This window comes from Ovis canadensis, chromosome 11 (genome assembly GCF_042477335.2).
Source record: "Ovis canadensis isolate MfBH-ARS-UI-01 breed Bighorn chromosome 11, ARS-UI_OviCan_v2, whole genome shotgun sequence".
In the NCBI taxonomy this organism is placed as follows: domain Eukaryota; kingdom Metazoa; phylum Chordata; class Mammalia; order Artiodactyla; family Bovidae; genus Ovis; species Ovis canadensis.
In genome coordinates, this window is record NC_091255.1 from 47,585,437 (window position 1) to 47,603,130 (window position 17,694).

Consider the following 17,694-nt stretch of genomic DNA (forward strand, 5'->3'; position numbering starts at 1 on the left):
CCTGGCAACGCAGTGTCCTTGGAGAGGAAAACCGTGGTAGGGAGAGGGCCTTGGGGATGCCGTGCATCCCTGTCTGGCTCTTTCCAGGGTATTAGACCCCTGGGACAGCCTTGGGTGACTGAGAGGAGCAGAGGCTCCTCCTTTGCTAAGGCAGGGCTCTCCTTGTCCAGTCACCAGCACCTTTTCCTCTTCACCCTCTTCCTGGCTGTCAGCTCCTCCCGCCCTGGCCCACACGGTGCCCGGTATAAGAGGGCCTCTCGACAAATATTTGGCCACAAACCATTGCCAAGAACTCAGGACCAGCCATGGGCAGGGGGTGGGGTGGTGTATCTCTGCGTACTCTTCCCTGGCACCACTCTCCATCTCCTGGCACTTCGCACTGCTCAGCCTTCTAGGTCTTTTCCCTGGGAATTGCCCAGCACCAGAAACCCCTGGAATGAGGACAGGGGGCAGGAAGGGCCCAGAGAGATCTGGCTCCCCAACCCAAGGGTAAAGTTGTCTCCCTCCCCCCAGACTCAGAAAGGGGGTGTCTCATCTTTCCAGAGGACAGTGAGACTGTGGGGAAAAGGAAGGGTTGCATAGGAAAGCTACTTGAGGGTCATCACGTGTAGGGAAGAGTCAGAGGGGAGCAGGGGCAAAATGAGATGGCTTCTAAGAGGATAATATGGAAGGGACCAGGCTTTCAGTAATATGGGATGGGAGCTTCCTGGAGATCCAAAGAAGCAGTGCCAGGGGATCCTCAAACTCCCAGGTGAGAAGAGGAACCAACTTCTTTCCTGCGGGGGGTGGGGGTGGGGGTGGGGCTACGGAGTTAACACACTGCCTCCTCCACCCTAGGCACCCTTGGGGGGGAGTGGTTCTTCCCTCCCCCTGCAGCTGGTCCTTTCTCCCCATCTCTTGCCCTGGGAGGGTGGGGCGTGTCCCCTGGGAGCCTCAGCCCTGCCAGCTCAGGTCTCTCCCCTCCCCTGGGCAGACGTCCCCTGCAGGCTAGGTGAGTACATGACCCCTCCCTGACCTCAAGCCCCGACGACGACGCAGCCTCCGGAGAGAGATGGGACCCTATGGGTCGCACCCAAGTTCCAGTCCCTTGGATCCTCGTGCGGCGCACACACCCACCTCTCAACTCCAGTGAACACGCGTCCACGTAAACACTCGCCCCCGCCACCCTGCCCCAGGCTGAGGCTCTTTAACACCCCCCGAGGGCTCCAGCCTCTCACCGCGACGCATGTGCTCGACTCCCCTGTGAACCCGGAGGCCTCCTACCCCTTCCCCATGCAGAGTGTGGGTGGGGGGCGGGGGAGGTGGTGCTGCGGGCCCGGCGCTGAGCCGGAGGCGAGGGCGCACCCCGAAAAGGTCATGACTTTCTGAGGCTGGGGGAGGGGGCGCCAGCCGCATTTCGGGGTAGGGGCCGGTCCCCTGCGGAAAGCTGCGAACGCGATGGCGGAGGGGAGGGGGCGTTTCTCAGGGATCGGGAACCTCAGCGGCCTGCGCGCCCCCAGCCCCAGACCGCCCCTCCGAACCGGGTGGGAGGGCCTCCCGTCTCCGCGCCCCCGCCCCGCGGAACCCGAGGCGGCGACCCCGGCCCCCGCAGCCGCTCCCCCTTACCTGCGGCCACAGGTGTATATGCGGGGGCCCCCAGCCCCAGGTCGCGCGTCGGGCGAGGGGAGAGAGGGCGGCCCCCTACTCCCACCCACCCGGGCTCTCCCCTCCCCCGGCCGCCTCCGCAGCCGCCGCCGCCGGTGCCCTTTGCTGCAATGCGAGAGCCGCCGCCGCCGAGCCGGCCCGGGCCCCGGTCGCCCCGGTAACCGCGACTCCACCTGGCGCGGCACGGCGCGCCGCCGTGCACATCCTCTCTCCGGCCCCCTCCCCGGCGCGGCCCCGCCGGCGCAGCCCCGCCGAGGAACGGAGGCTGGTGGCTGCGTCGCCGCGGTCACCCGATACGCCGGCCCGCCGCCCGGGACTCGGGTTGCAGCAGGAGAGAGGGAGGTTAGACAGCTTAGTGGAAGCGGGGGAGGGGCTGCGACTTGGGAGTCTGGCCTTCGGTCCCCTCCCAGGGTCTTCTTCAGGCCTCCATCCCTAATGATCTGGCCTAGGGTGGCGGGGAGAAGAGTGGCCCCTCTCTGGACCAGCCACCCTCTGAGCTTACAGCCTCTCCCCACCAGGGTCTCCGCGGTGCACCGTGACCCTTCTAGCTCTCCAGTGATTCAATTCCCAGCCAAGCCTGGGCAACCTAGGATGCCTAAATGTCCTCGGTGACATCTGATCCTGCCCGACTGTGTGACTCTGGCATTTGCTGAACGTCTCTGGTCCTGCACTTCACAAAAAGGGGCCTCAGACACAGCCATCCGGAAAAAAGTTCGATAAGGACTAGGTATAAAGTGATGACAAGATCCCGTTCACAGCCACTGTTCTCTGTACTTCAAAACCCTGGGGTGAAGACCCCTTCAATCTCTCCCCTTCCTTCCAAAAAAGTAGATTCCAGATGTGGACAGGCCTGGGGCCCCATAACCTGGGACATCAAGTTCACCAAATCCAGCCTCACTTCCCTCCATCACTCCAACTCAAGACATTCCATCTGCACCACTTGGGGCTCACACCTCCTCCCCATCCCTGTCCCAATCTGACCTCCATCGCACATGTGACCACTCTAGATGAGCCCATTCCACTTGCTGTCTAGCCTTGGGGGTAGACACATCTCTGGTCCCTAAGTTCAGTCAATACTGGGCCAAGAGCTGGGAAGGGCAGTGAGCTGGGTGCCCTGTGAATGATGCCCAGCATGCCAATCTCACGCTAGACTTGAGTCACACACAGCTAAGAGTCCCTGCTCTGGAGCCGGTTCCTAGGCTGTCACACTTTTCCTTTTCCTCATTCTCATTGAAAAACTCAAGACTTCCTGCCCTTCTCTAGGGGCAGGAAGCAGGATGCACAAGGAAGAGAAATGGTTCCCTCTTGGATTCTCTGCCACAGAACCTCCTCTGCCACCCTCAAATCCAGGCCTCCTCAGGGCTGCCCCTGGCCTGTTGCAACTCTGACTCTCTGGTCCCTCCTCCCCTCTGGGGCTTCAGATGCCTGTTTTTCTCCCACAGAAATGTCCAGGCCTGAGCTGGGAGGCTGAGCCCTTAAGATACTGTCTCAGGGTGTCCCTGTCCATCTTCCCATCAGGGAAACTGAGGCTTGATGAAGAACCAGGCAATCAGTTTAGAACAAGTGGCTAGATGCCAAGGTTGTCTTCAAATTTTGAAATTAAGCATCGGACATAGCGACAGGGGTGAGAGAGAGACATCATGAAGGGCTTCCTGCTGATGAGACATCAGGGAAAGGCTAGGTCTGCTCGGAGATGGAGGGTGGGTGGGGATAGCGAAATGAGATGGTCTGCAGTGGGGGCGGGAATCGGGCACAAGAGATTCCTGAAAACCAGTGGGGGAGGGTAGGAGAGACATACTTCTGTTTAAAAGAGAGAAGAATTAAAAAAAAAAAATTTTTTTAACCTATTCCCCCTCAAAAAAATTCCTTCCCCAGAGCCAAGCTTTGGCACAGGTTCGGGGAGGTAATTGGAGAAGGAAATGGCAACCCACTCCAGTATTCTTGCCTGGAAAATTCCACGGACAGAGAAGCCTGGTGGGCTACAGTCCATGGGGTCGCAAAGAATCACTCACAACTGAGTGACTAACACTTTCCCTTTCCCTTTAGGGAGGGTACGCTAGGAATTAGACTATCAGGGTAGAGTACAGGGCATTGGAGTCTTCTGAAAATGCAGGCTCCACATAAGAGAAAGGGGTACAAAATTAAAATCCTGGATCTCCCCTTTCCAAAAAAATATTCTCCCCAAAGCCCAAGTCTGCTATGGGTTTGGGGGGTGAGAGGAGGCGGGTGACTCACCTGGGCCGGCTGGCCAGCCCCGGAGGGGGCGGAGTCGCCATGGAGGTGGGAGCAGAGGGAGCTGAGGAGGCACACGGGGTCCACGGTCCAGCCGCCAACCTGTGTGTGCGAAGGTGGGGACACCCCATTAGGGGGAGCGGGCAGGAGCCGCTGGAGGACTGTGACGGGGCGGGGAGGGGAGGTCCTGGGGCAAGTTTGGCACTGAGCTCACACTGCAGAGGGACCCTGCAACGGTGGCTAGTCCCTTACCAAGTCTATGTCCCCTCCATCTGTTTCCGGGTCAGGCTGGGGGCTCTCTGAGCCCAGGTCAAAGCCTTCCCCAGCAGATACTCCTGAAGTCCTGTTGTCAATTCTTCACTGCCTCTCTGGACATTCTGCATGGGAGCTGCCCCTCACCTCTTCCCTCTTCCAGCTCTTCACTCCCTCCTGGCTGAAGCCAGACATGGGAAGGAGGGGGCCTCACCCCAGTGTACCTCTGGCCCTGCAGCACTGCTTTCCTCCCTGCCATCTCAGGGAGGCTGCTTTCCTCTCCCACACCACACCGGAGACTGGACCATCCCCACCCCCCCCACCCCACCCCCGGTTCCTCCAGGCCCTCTTTCCCCTCAGCATCCTCAAAGTCGTCCATCTCTCATTTGGTCACCCCACAAACATGTACAAAGCCCCAGCTAGGCTTAGCCTCTGCACCTTAGATACAAATGAAACGTCTGTAGGTCCTACCCACTTGCGCGCATGGCAGGGAATGAGAGTGAAGGAATAAAGGCATGAATCTGCGAGTGGCTGTGCTTCGATTGATTCACTAAGTATTTACTGAGTGCCTGCCCTGTGCCAGTGACCGTGCCAGACACATAGGAGGCCCTCAGACATGCCCACATCCTTTCTCCCAGGCCTGCTGCCCCTTGAGGCTGCCATCCAGTCTGTCTCCATGTTTTTTTTTTCTGGCCAGACCTCCCCAGACAGGTCTGCAGCCCAGGAGTCCTGTTCCCTCACCACCTCCAACCCCTGACACTAGCCGTTACATTATCCTGGCTTGAGAAAGGAGTTCTCTATACCCTATGGATCCGCAGATCCTGGATGGTCCCAGTGGCTGTTTCCAGACTTCAGAAGTGCAGAGGGCCCTCCTGCTGGGCCTTCCGGGGGGGGGGGGGGTGGGGGGGTGGGGGTGGGGGGGCCCTTCCTCAGGGATATAGGACATTCCTGGTCCCCTCTCCCCATCCATCCTGGGCCCTCTCTCTTCTCAGACTCCATTCTGCCTTGGTGACTACACTTACCCCAGGTCCCACTTCCATTTCTGCCCACCTCGTGCTCAACCCCCTTTCTCAAGTCTTGAGTTGTATATTCAGTGCCTAGCAGACATCCCTGTGAAACACCCCTATGTCCCCTCTAACTCATCTCCCCTCTTCCAGTCCCTCACCCTCCCAAATGTTTCCCTCCCAACTATCTTATTTCCCCCGAAGCACCAACATCTCCCTGTCACCCAGGTTCTTCTGTCTTTGCCTTCTGGATCCAGACAGCAAACAAGCCTTGCTCATCTTCCTTCCACCCCACCCCCACCCCATCCCTTTCCCTTCATCCTCCCTAACACACTCTCTTCCTCCTTTCCTGCCCCTGGCTCCAGCCACTCCCCCGTCCCCTCCTATTCACCATCTAAAAACAACCATGGCCCTCCTAGTCTCCACCATCTGGCTCCCACACCTCCCACGGCCTCCCACCCTGAGCTTTCTGCATCAGCCTGTTGGACCTCTATGCCAGTCCGCAAAGCAACTCAGATCTATACTCACCTCCCATCTTCCTACCTCCTAAAATTGTTCTCTTCCTCCATGACCATTCAGACCCCTTTCATCCTTCTAAGCCTAGTTTAAGTACCTCTTCCTCCATGAAGCCCTCCCTGACCAGGGCTGTCCACCTGATCTCCCTTCCTCCAAACCCCCTTCGACTCACTGTGCTCCCTATATTTAAGTCTCACCCCATCTAGATCACAAAGGGCCTTGCCCCCTCCTCCTAAGCCAGAGCAGCAGAAGGAATCCACTGAGAGGGACCCCTGAGGGGGAGGGCCTGATGTCTTTCATCCGCAACTCTCCCTTATCCCAGTTGGAACTCTGCTCCTGGGAGGGCTCCGGAGAGGGGAAAAGGTAAGAGCTGGACAGAACTGGAGGTGATATGAGAGGCAGATAAAGTTCCAGATATGCTCCAGTGTATCCTTGTTCCCTGTAGTGAAGATGGAGGTGGGCACAGTCTTCCTCCTACCCAGCCACGCCCAGCAGTACTTGGAAAGGGGGACAGAGCCAGACAACTGTGGGAGCAGGGACTGACACCCCAAGGCTTGACTGAAAGGATGCTGGCGTGCTGATGGGAACAACTCCCTTCCCCTCCACTCTTTCCCAGCTGAGTCTCAACAACCAGCATGCAGCAGCTGTCAAGGCCCCACACCGATGTGGGACTGTAAGTAGAAGGCCAAGACAAGACAGGCCTTACTTGTAGACAAGAAGGCCTTACTCAGATGCAGAGGTGCATCCAGGAACCAAGGGTCTGGGAGAGCTTTACAAAGGAAGCATCGCACCTCATGTAGAAGGAGACGAGCCCTGGACCGGGGAAGCTGGAGTCCTGACTCCCCTCTAAGGCTTGCTGAAGACAGGAGCGAAACCAGGCACAGAGTGGGGAGTCCTCTAGCTCAAACTCACACAGCAAGTCTTGGGGGGAGGAACAGGGTGAAGAATGGGGGAGGAGGGAAAGGCGCCAGGAATGCTGGGCTCTGTTGGGGCACAGCCCACCCAGCTTTCTGAAGCTCCTCCCAAGGTCTGACCTTCCCTTAGGGGCCACATCACAGAGGTGCCCACCCCAAGGTACTCCAGCGCCAGATGGACCCTCAGAACAGTCAGTCCTGGAGGCTGTCCCGTCTTCCTCCCCACCACTCTCTTGACCTCCCAGACAGCCTTCCCTCTGCTCAGCCTACCAGCCCCAGGTGGAGGCTGGGCTTTCTCTGCCCAGTCCCACGCTCCAAATTCCAAGACTGCAGGCAGAGGTCTGGGCTCTGAGCCCCCATCTCTTTCCTCCTCAGGTTCCCAAGAGCCAACTGGCAGATTTCGGCGTCCCCCCCTCTTCCCCAGAGGCGTCTCAGAATCAGGATGAGCCTGGCGGCAGGGCCGCACAAGGCAGACCCCCTCCCCAGCCCAGGGCCGGCCCCACTCACCTGCTCCCGCATCCTGTCTTGCTGACCCCGCAGGGCTAGGGCATGCTGCGGGTACTTGCTCTTCAGGTGGTCCATGAAGGCATCGCGCTTGCGGTCGGCATCGGCCTTCTGGAGCCCGCTGAGCGCCTCCAGGCTCTGGGCTGCGATCACCGTGTGCCGCCGCTCGGACGTATGCACCAGCCCCACGTTGGAGAAGCGCCGGCCCCCGCTGCCCCCGCCGCCCCCGCCCCCCAGGGTCCGGTACTCCCGCGGGTACTCGGCATCGTCTGCAGACAGCATGGGGGGGCTGCTCCGCTCCGGATCTGCGAGAGGGGAGAGGGGGTTCGGCGGGGTCACGGTGCGTGCTCGGCCTGGGACTGCCCATCCCCCACTGGGGTCGCTGCGAGGAGGGGCTGACCTAAGGGGGGGGCGGCAAGAGGCACCTGGGGTGAAGCAGGGGCTGCCCGACAGGCACTAGGAACAGAAGAGGTAGAACGGGGGCTCCAAGAAGGCTAGGGGGCAAAGGCAGTGTCCAGCTTCCTGCTCTTCTGCAGGGTTTGGAGGATAATGATGCGGGTTAGGCGCTGGCCTTAGGAGCCAAGGAGGGGTTGGGAGCAGGGGTCCCAGGCACCTCTCCAGCCGCACATCCCCTTCCTCCTTCCTTAAGCTGGGATGAACAGGGGAGGGAAGCGGGTTCCTGTTAGATGCTTCCTGCAAACTGTGGAAAGGAGCCTGCACGGTCTTTCTTTCAAGAGCATCCTCCTGGGAGTGGGGTGGAGGCTAACCTCCTCCCTCAGACTAGCATGTCTAGGACACACGTGTCTTTAGGCTGGGGGTTGGCTTGGAAAAGGGCCAGGACTAGGGAACAATGGGGGCGTGGAGGGGTGGGGAGTGAGGGCAAAAATCACCCTTCCAAGAAGATGCAGGTCCAGGGTCTGGGGCTTGGGACCCCCTTTCCCCTCTCCACCCCCCCACGCCCTGAGACAGACAGACAGACAGACAGGAGAGGCTGGGCACAGAGAAGACAGTGAGAGATGGACTGGGGACAAACTCAAAGAAAGCAGACAGAACAGCTCAAGCTTTCCCCGCTGGGACCCTCCCCCCGCCCTTCCTTCAGTCTCCCTCCCAACGTACACAAGTTCAAGACCTGTAAGGGACGCACAGGGGACAAAGGACAGTACAGAAGCGAAAAAAAGAGAAGGCCGGGGGTTGAGGTCTCCATGCAGAACTCTGAAGCCCGTCCCCACTTGCCCACCAGCCCTAAGCCCTCCCCTGGCCTCCCCGGGCCCAGTTCTGCAGTCTTGCACCCTCCAGCCTCCATGCTGACTTCCCATAGCCCAGCAGGGACGGTGGTTCCAAGGTGCCACCCACACCAGGGATGGGAGGGACTGCTGGGGCTTACTTGAGCCATATTCCTGGTCATAATACGCATTTGCCCTCCCTCGTTTCCAGAAATCACCCACTTAGCAGACAAACACGGTTTTCCCGGCATACCCCCAGCCTCACAATCCACTAGTCTCAAAGGTGAAATCTTCAGGGTAGCCTCGGTCTGGAAGCATCAACGCAGGGGCTAACTCCCAGAAGCCGAAGGGGGCACAAGTGGGGGGCGCTGAGGATTCTGGGACCCGACCAGGTTCCCTCCAGTGCAACTCTCTTGGGTCCCTCCCTCCACACACCCACTGTTCCTCAGGCCCCTCCTGTCCACCACAGGAGGCAAGAGGACATTCAGCCACATTCCAGAGAAAGCCGCCCCTTGCCCAACACACACACACACTCCTCCTGGGATGTGGCCGAGGCATGAGATCTCTGGCAGCCCCAGTCGACTCAGCACCTCCCCCCCAAACCAAGGGAAGAATGGCTCCCATAGACCCAGAGCTCTGAAGTTTCCAAGGGTCTGACTGATCACTTATTATAGCCTTCAAACCTCGCTGCACCGCTGTGGGGGTATTACTGTAATCCCACTTCAGAGATGGGACAATTGAGGTCAGTGAAGTGCAGTGACATGCCCAAAGCTGCAGCAAGTGGTAGAGGCCAGAGCTGACTCCAATATTTATTAGATTCACCTCACCCCTTCTCACCACACCTTCCTGGCCAGAGGAAAACTGTTTGCTGATGGAACAATAATACCATTGGCCCTCCTTGTTTACCTGCTGTCTCCCCACCCTGGCACTGGGTCTGGGGTGCCTCCCTCCCCTAGATGTCTGTCCCTTGGTTGTACTCCCCAAAGTGAGGTCCAGACACTCAAGAGATGACTATGGGAGGAGCGCTGTTTCAGAGCTTAATAGTTATACTTTTATTTTCAAGGATTAAAAAAGAAAAAACAACAAGGCCCAACTCCTGATTTCAGGGGTATCATTCCTTGGGATGGCAGTGAGCTAAGGTTTCCTTTTAAGTGAATGCATTAAGTTCAAAGTTAGTTAACAAAGAACAAATTGAGTTTGCATTAATACAGTATGAAGGTTCCCTGGTAGTGAGGAAATTCCTGAAGCTGGCACCTGCCTGAGGCTGGGAGCCCCAGGGCCATCCTGATGGGGATCCAGCCCTTGCTCTTAAGGCGCCAGTGGCAGCCATGGTGGCCAGTGAATATGGCTGAAAAGAAGTGACCTGAAAATCATCCAGAAGAAGGATGCCCGGGATGAGGGGCTGCTCTGGGTGCTGGAAAAATAGCCCCAACTGGAGTCAGGGGATTGCCTCCCATGACCCTTAAATTCTGTCTTCCACTCACCCTCACCACCAGCTGGAGGATTGCTACCTCACGAGACCAACTGAGCTGGAAGAGACCCTCCATGGCGGAGCGCCCTGGATACTTTGTTATCTTCCTTTGCCCAGTGAGGGGTGGACTCTGCCCACAGCCTCACTGCTGGAAGCCCAGCTTTCAAGCTCAGCTTGAGCCCTGCCTGAGCCAGAGGGCACCACCCCCACCCCCTGCCTGTGCCAGCCAGCCAGGCTCACTGTGCCGCCTAGGGCTCTGGATACCTAGGAGCACTGGGAAAGGTCAGTTCTCATCTGCCCTCCTGCCCTTCCACGCCCTTGGACTCAGAAGAGCTCCTCATGCCCACCTGCACCCTCTGTGCCAGCTGCTGGGGAGCTGTGCCAGCGTCCTTCCCTGGCTTCTATGCCAGTGTCCTTCCCTGGCTCCTGGGGGTGGGGCAGGCGGTATGCCAGCCCTAGAGAAGCAGGGAGGGTGGGGAGGTCCAGGGTCACCCAGGCTCTCCCAGGTCGATTAAAGGGGCCAAGGTGGGGCTGGCAGGGAGGGGTCCGGGCTGCCAGAGCAGGCAGCGGAGAGGCAGAGGCTCCAGACAGTGAATGTGTGCCCACAGCCCTAGTGATGACTACAGCCCGTAAACCTCGGGAGTGGATGGCGCTGAGGGTAGGGAGGAGGCCGCTGAGCAGGCCCAGAGACGGTGGAGCAAGGACCAACTCCTCCCTGCCTCCTCCATGACAGGGCTCAGCCTCAGGTGCCCGGACACTGGCAGGTGCACGCAGGGCCATGGGTGAGGCAGGACCTGGATTCTAGGGGGTGGCAGGGAGAGAGGAAGAAGTAGGAGAGACATTGGGCTGTCTCTGAGGGGAGGTGGGGCTTTGATTTGAAATCTTTAGGCTCTTTTGAAAACTAAGAGCCTTCAAGATCCTTGGCTTTCTTTAACAAAGAAACTCAGGGAAAGAGGTGAGGTACCTGCCTGACCCAGGAGTCCTAGCTCCCTGCTCTGTGCAGAGTTCTCTCCTCTCTGTGGGGCCCCAGTAGGCTGAGACAACTGGCCTGGGATTCTTGGTCGGGGCACCATCCTGTTGCCTGGGGGTAAAGAGGCCCTTGGGGGCTCGGAGGGCTCAGGCAAGAATTTATCTGAGCCAGAACACTGGGAGGACAAAAGCCCAGACCAGAGACCTCTTGGGTTTAGAGTCAGCTTTTCCTCTGACGGGTCCCAGGTTAGCCATTCTTTTAGTTCTCCACCCTAAAAGCCTCTTCTCTCTCAGAGCCTGAGGGTACTGATCTGTAAAATGGGGACAACATCTCTAAACCCCCCTCCTGGGCAGTGGGTGAGAAGCTAGCAAGACAATGAGGAGAAAGCACATTTTGAACTAAAGACATTCCTGGCATGTGGGCTGTGAGGACAGCAGGACAGCCTTCCCATTGCCCCGGGCCTGCTCCAGCCACCACCAAGGGCTCAAGTGGCCCTGACCCTCCCCAGACAGAGCAGCTCGGTGAAAAGCCAAGGAGATCAATTCCAATCTAGCAAGCAGTGGCTCTGGGTAGCAGCGGCCCTGAGCAGATCGATGCTTCTGTTCACTGGCAGAGGCTGCTGAGGGATCTATCTGGGCAGGGGTCTTGTGGGTAGGGGGACCTGGGGAGGCAGATGGGACAGGGAGGCCTGAAGGCGGTAAGCAGACTGGATTCTGCTGGGGCAGGGTGGAGAGACAGGGGATGCAGGGGAAAAGTGGGAGACCCTGGATGGAGAAGCAGAGCTGGAGTACAGCTGGAAGGGGCCTTGGGACAGACAGCCCCTGAAGCGTGGGGGTGGGAGGAGTCGGAGAGATAAGTTGGAGGTCTTGCTATCTCTCCAAGAATCCTCCGTGTGCAAGGCCAGCTATAATTTTTGAGTCAGAGGTTCAAGCTACAGGAGAGATGCCCAGGACTAGCAGAATCCAGCTCAGAATGAGGGGAAAGGGAAGGTGGAGAAGGGGGTGCTGTCGCCTCCCTTAGCTCTGCCTTCCCTGCCTGGGCAATGGGGAAGTGAACCTGTCTGGAGGCTGGGATGACCAGGAAGCAGTGGGCGCCCCCAAGTGGCCAGCTGCGGATAAAGGCGCAGGTGCTTGGGAAGAGAGCGACATTGTTATTTGCTCCACCAATCCCAAATTCCACGTTTATTTATGAGCCCAATTTATTTTTATCCTCACTGCATTCTTTCACATGAGATCACTGTAACTCATGATGAGAATTAGGATCCCAAGGTTTCAGTGACACTGTCTCATAAGCCATCCAGCCCCTCCCCACCTTGCATCTTTACCCCAGATGTCACCACCCTCTGTCCTCTGGCTGCCACTGGGCAACAGTTACACATGACATCATCTTCCAAGGAGGAGAGTGTGGAGAAGGGGAGGGGGGAGGGAGAGGGAAGAAGAAAGAGGAAGGGGAGGAAATGGAAGAACAAAGCCAAGAGCTACAAAAAAGAGAAGGGTCTCACTGGGGCCCCTGCTGGGAGGACCAGAGTTTAGGTCTCTGGGTCCTTCTCCCCAGAGATTGGGAGGGCTGGACAAGGCCCCCCCACCCCGTGGGGACCTGAGGTCTCACAGGCGTGACCTCAACTGGGGCCTGGGCACCAGCTCAGGGAGTCCAGAGGGCCTGGGGCTAGATCCCAGTGAGGCCGGCAGTCAGGGCAAGCAGTGGGGAAGGGGGTGCATGGAGATTGCCAGAAAGGTGGAGGGCCTGGCTCAGACCCCAAAGTGCCCCGTCTGCGTCCACACACACACTTGAATGCGTGCGGCACAAGTCCCACCATCTTCAGCCAAAGCAAGAGGAGCCCAAGTCACCCTGAGGAGCCCTGAGGCGACTGCCACCATCGATTGTGCCTGACAATTCCATCCTGCTGGGTGGCTGGCTGCGCAGTCAGGAAGCGCACTGTGCTGGGAGGTCAGAGGCCAGAGGACAAAGGTCAAGCTTGGCAGAGGCTTCAAGAACCTGGATGAGGCGAAGGGATCATCCCTTCCCACCCCTCCCTTGGTGAAGAAGCTGACCCCTCAGTCTCCAGGCACCTCTGGCTCTGGCTCCCTGTGTGCCCACAGTCCTCAGTCAGCTCTGCCTGTGGGTCCTTGGAGCAGAAGCCCGTCTGTGTCTGTTTTCTAAAACCATCTTTTCCGCCCCATACCACAGCAACCAAAGTCATTTTCCGGGCAATTGCCTTTCTGTAAACATTCCAGTGTAATATCCCCCCAAATTGCTAATGCCCAGCACCCTGTTGAGTCTCCCCGTCACTCCAACCAAAGCCTCAGAGGTACGGGCGGGTGGAGGGAGGAACAGGCATCAGGGGGAGAGGATTAAGGACAGGGCTTCACGTCCAGCTCCTGGCATGAACCCTCACACCTGCCCCCGCCGTGTTCCCCCATTCCCCACCAACCCAGCCCCACTCCCCTGAAGGTCAGGCCTCCTCAGGAGACTCTGCCTGGGCCAGGAGGCATGACAAAGAAGAAAGGGGAGGGGATCCTATGGCAGAGAGGCCTGGGAGGAAAGGGAGAGGGCTTGAAAGCATGCGGGCGATGGTCAGACAACAAAGGTGACTCCCTGGGACCTGGAAGCACAAGCAAGCTGTCATCGCTGGGCCCCCAGGGAAGGCAGTTCCCTTGTTCCTGAGGTGTTGGGAAGGAAGACACAGACGTGGGAAGAGGCCAGGTGGAGACCATCGCCATGATGGACCATTTCCCCAAGGCAGGGCAGTGCTGGGGGACAGGTGTAAGGCGAGAGGGTATCAGAGGCAGGATGGTCCTTGGCTGGAGACACGGATGTCCCCTCCTCACCCCCCAGCACTGATCTACAGCCACCGTAGAGAAGGGCCTGGGTTGGGTCGATTCTCCTGGCAGTACAGCAGGGAAACCGAGGACGGGGGAAGCTGAGTGAGTTAACCGTGTGGACTCCCTTCCCCGGGCTGAGGGGAGAGGAGGAAGAGGACTGTGACCCCTCTGCACTCTTCTAACTCCTTGCTCAGGGAACCCTGCTCCCCAGCTCCCCAGCCCTGAGGGCATCTAGACTCTAGGGGTGGGGGTGGGGAAGAGAGTCTGCCAGGGAGGGAGCCAGGAGGCAGGGGCGGGGGTAGGGCACTGTCAGTCACAGCTTCATGCAGGCAGAAAAACACGAACCAATTTGCACAGATTTAAAACCCACCGAAGGCCACTTAGTTGGTAAACGAGTCGGAATCTAATTAAAGGACCTGTCAGGCCTGGGGGAGGGAGAGCTCACCTGCCTGGGTCTCAGCTGCTCCCAGCAGGGCTTCTGGAGCTTTCCCCAGGGAGAGGGCATCTGAGAGAGGGAGGGTGTCAGGCTCCCTGGGGGTGGGGCGGGCACTGCCCCAGCCAGAGGCTTCCTGAGCCAACCCTTCCCTCCCACCCTTCCACAGGCCGACTCTGCCCTGTGACCCTGTCCACTTGCTCAGATCGGGAGCGCCGCAGGGCAGGGCTTCTTCCCTCCAATTGGTCACATCGCAGGGCAGGGCCCATGCCTCCTCCCTCAGACTGAGAGCCTTTGTGTCCCCCCCTTAGACTGGGGACACCCCAGAGCAGGGCCCCTGTCTCCCCCATCAGACTAGGGGCTCGCCTAGGACAGAGCCTTGTTTCCCCTTAGACTGGGCAAGACCTGGGCCTCCTCTTTGGGGGCACTAGATAGGGCCCCCATTTACCCCTTTGGATTAGAAGCTCCCTCAGGGAAAGGCCCTTGTCTCCCCCTTAGACTGGGGCCTCCTTGAAGGCAGAGGTACCCCCTCCCCCACCCAGACTGGGTAGTCTTGCAGGACAGAATTAGGTGGGGTGAAGAGACTCACAGGCCACCTCAGGAGTGGGGTGGGGCCCAGGGACAGAAAAAGATGCCAAGCTTGACCTCAGTGCCATCTCTGCCAGTGCCCTGGCTCTGCATGGCAGTGGAGTCCTTGTCCCCTTCGATCTGCTGCCCTCTCTCCATGACTCCCCACAACCATAGGACAGCCCTCTCCCTGGTGAGGTGACAGCTCTTCTCTCTTAGCAAAGCAGAGTGATGTCTCCAGACTGTTCAGCTAAGCCCGGCCTGCGTCTGCTTTCACTCCAGCCAAATGCCTCTCACGGGCAAGGGAACCAAGGCATGGAGAGTGAACTGGAGTCACACAGGAGCTGCAAGCAGAGCTGGGAATGGAACCTGAGTGTCCTGGCCCCTGGGGACAAGGACTGTCCCACCCCTCTCTGCCACTTCCCAGAAAGCAATTGCCGGGGGATCCCTTCTCCAGGCCCCAGACCCCAGGAGGGCAAGACTAACAAGCTCCTTAGGAGAGATCAGCAGCAAGGAGGCAAACGCCATGGCACCCTGGGCCCCAGAGAGAGACGGGCCACGGGGCACAGTCCAGCCACCCCCTCAGGTGCCCATCCCGGCCCAGCAGCTGCTCACCGCACAGAAACCAGGGTCCCCATGTGGCACCTGAATCATACTCCTCAGACAAGACCCCCTCCTGGCGAAAGAGCTGACAAGCCAGCCTCCTGCTCAGAATTTCAGATATGCAACCCTCCCCCACTGCAGGTGAAGCTATGGCATGACCAAAAATCACTCAACTAGCAGGGGAGAAAGAGCTCTGTTCAAACCCAGCTCTGCCACTGTCTGGCTGTGTAACCTTGAGAATGTTAGCAGCCTCTTGGAGCCTCAGTCATTTCATTTGTTTTTGTTTTTTTAAAAAGCTATTAACACTCAGACGGGTGCGCAGGTTGCACACTGCACAAAGGCACCGGCTAGGGGCATGGGTGGGGGACAGGCTCTTCCTGATCTGCCCAATCCCTTGATCTCCTTTCACTCCACAGTCATCACAACCAGGATGGTAGGGGGTTGCATTTTCAGCGACTGATGAAGGTCTGGCTAATTGGTTTCCCCAGGAAGGGCGGGGGCGGGGATGCAGAGGGGAGCATGTCACCCCTAGCCTGAAGCCCTCAAGCCCTGGCTAGAGAAGCTGGGAACAGCCCTGGCGTGTGCCCACACAGCCCGCGCTAACAAGCTAACTCCTGCCTGGCATCTCCACCACCATCACGCGCCCAGGGAAGGTGTCCTGTCAGCCCCACGTCTCCTTGGAGAGGCAGCGGAGAGGAACACAGGCAGGGAGGAAGGGAGGGAGGTGGGGGGAGGCGGGAAAGCAGACGCCTGTGCTCCAGCTCTGCCGCTGCTCTGGGGAGGCTGCCAGAGCACCTTCCATCCCCTGAGGGCGGGGGGATCTTGAGCCTCGGGGTGCTAAGGCCTGGGCAGCTGGTGGGCGAGGGGAACTTTACCATACCCCTGAAGCTGCCTTGGGCTGAAAGCAAGCCCAGAGGGAGGCATCCTGTTCCCAGGAAGAGGGACCCCAATCTGCTGGACGCGAGGGAGTGGAAGCCCCACCATGCACCCCAGCTCCCCATAGGGAAGTGTCATCAACACCCAGGCTTCCTCGAGGGTCTCACAAATGTTGGACAGGAGCCCCAGCTCAGCTGGATCCTTCCACATCCTCCTCTGAGACACCGCCCTTTGTGGGGTCAAGTTCTCTTGGGGAGCTTTTCCCAGCCCCACACCCCAGCACCCAGACAGCTCCCTCAGCCACCATGACGATGGGGTCCTGGTGTCTGCAGTCTCCAACCACAGGCCACGCTTCTGCTCGTCAACGCCTGAGCCCCGTGGTGCAGGTCGACATGCCCAGCACAGGCTCACAGACCCGTGCCCAGTCACGAGGGGCTCCCCTGCACCTACCACAGGCATCCACGCACAGAAGGGCACACCTGGCCCCGCCAGGACCGGGTCACCCCAGAGCCACCACCCTGACCCACCACTGTGCCATCTTGGATGCCATGCAGACAGGCAGGGCACGGTGCCCGGACACACACTGTGTGCATTTACCATCCCCTGACAGGGTCACCGCACGTGCGAGCTCCCTCGAGTATCAGTCTCAGGCATCTCCAGTTTGGACTGAGAGACACTGGGAACCCCACTGGCCATCCTGAATCCAGCCACGCCTTCTCAGAGACGCGATTTCCGTGGCCCCTCTCTTGCTTTGCCAAGTTCAGGGTCTCTGAAAGTGTTTACACTTCGTCTTGACATAAAAGCCACTCCACTCTCACCAATGTTTACCCAGCCAAGCAATGCCAAGGACTGAGAGGCCGCTTCCAGACCTGGTACGCCCAGCCCTGTCTCCCTGTACAGGTTCTCAGCCTCCTGCAAGGAGCTGGCGGGCCTTGGACCCACTTCCACCTGCTGCCGGAGGGTGGACAGGGCTGCGAGTTTCAGCCCTCACCTCACAAGGTACTTACTCTACTGCCCTGCAAGCCCACTGAGAACAAACAGCAAGTGTGCGGCCCATCAGGTTCCCTCCCTAGGGATGCTGAGGTTAGTACCGGGAGAGACTCTGGAGGGTGGAAGAGGCGAAGCCTGAGAAGGCAGGAGGAGACTCAGGGTTTCCTGCCTGACTTCTGGGTCCACACTGACCTGGAAGCCTGCTCAGATTCCAGGGGCATCTTTCAGTTCTCCCTGGTGTCTAGACTGAACCGTCCCACCAGAGCAGCATCTGGGAAGGTGGCGCGTGAGCTGGAAGGCAGGGGAGAAATGCACAGTCTCGCCTTCCATCTGCAAAAGACTCGAAAACTCCAGCCTCCCATCTCAGTTAAATCCACCCATCCGTGTGGAGTGACGAGATGTGAACTCAGCACCAGGCTTGCTGGGTGCTCTGGGGGAAACGGACCAACCGTGAAAGACAGCACTCCTGATTCCCTCCCTCCCACAAGGCATACACTCAGGACGGTCCCCAAGGAGCTCTGAGAGCCACTCTTCATTCAGTTCTCAGATACACCTTGGGAGGTTCTCCCCCATTTTACAGATGAGAAAGCAGAGACTCAGGAAGGGGTGACTGCCCAAGGTCAGAGCTGGTCAGTGGAGAAGCCCTGGTCTCGACTGTGGGGTTCTCAGCCGG

At 58.8% G+C, this 17,694-nt stretch overlaps 1 protein-coding gene across 13 annotated transcripts in view; it reads right to left on the bottom strand.

The window, feature by feature from the left end:
• SRCIN1 (SRC kinase signaling inhibitor 1) overlaps positions 1 to 17,694 on the bottom strand; it is an 81,791-nt gene that overhangs the window by 48,169 nt on the left and 15,928 nt on the right. For 11 of the 13 annotated variants that reach the window (XR_011247129.1, XR_011247130.1, XM_069543278.1 and 8 more), the window contains exons 2-3: positions 7,070 to 7,371; positions 3,880 to 3,978 (exon numbers count right to left, since the gene is read on the bottom strand). Coding sequence is in view for 11 of the 13 variants with exons in the window: in XM_069543278.1 (XP_069399379.1) it covers positions 3,880 to 3,978; positions 7,070 to 7,371 (401 nt within the window). In the remaining 2 variants the exon portion in view is untranslated. The remainder of the gene's footprint in view (positions 1 to 3,879; positions 3,979 to 7,069; positions 7,372 to 17,694) is intronic. The other 2 variants (XM_069543279.1, XM_069543277.1) reach the window with 1 other exon arrangement.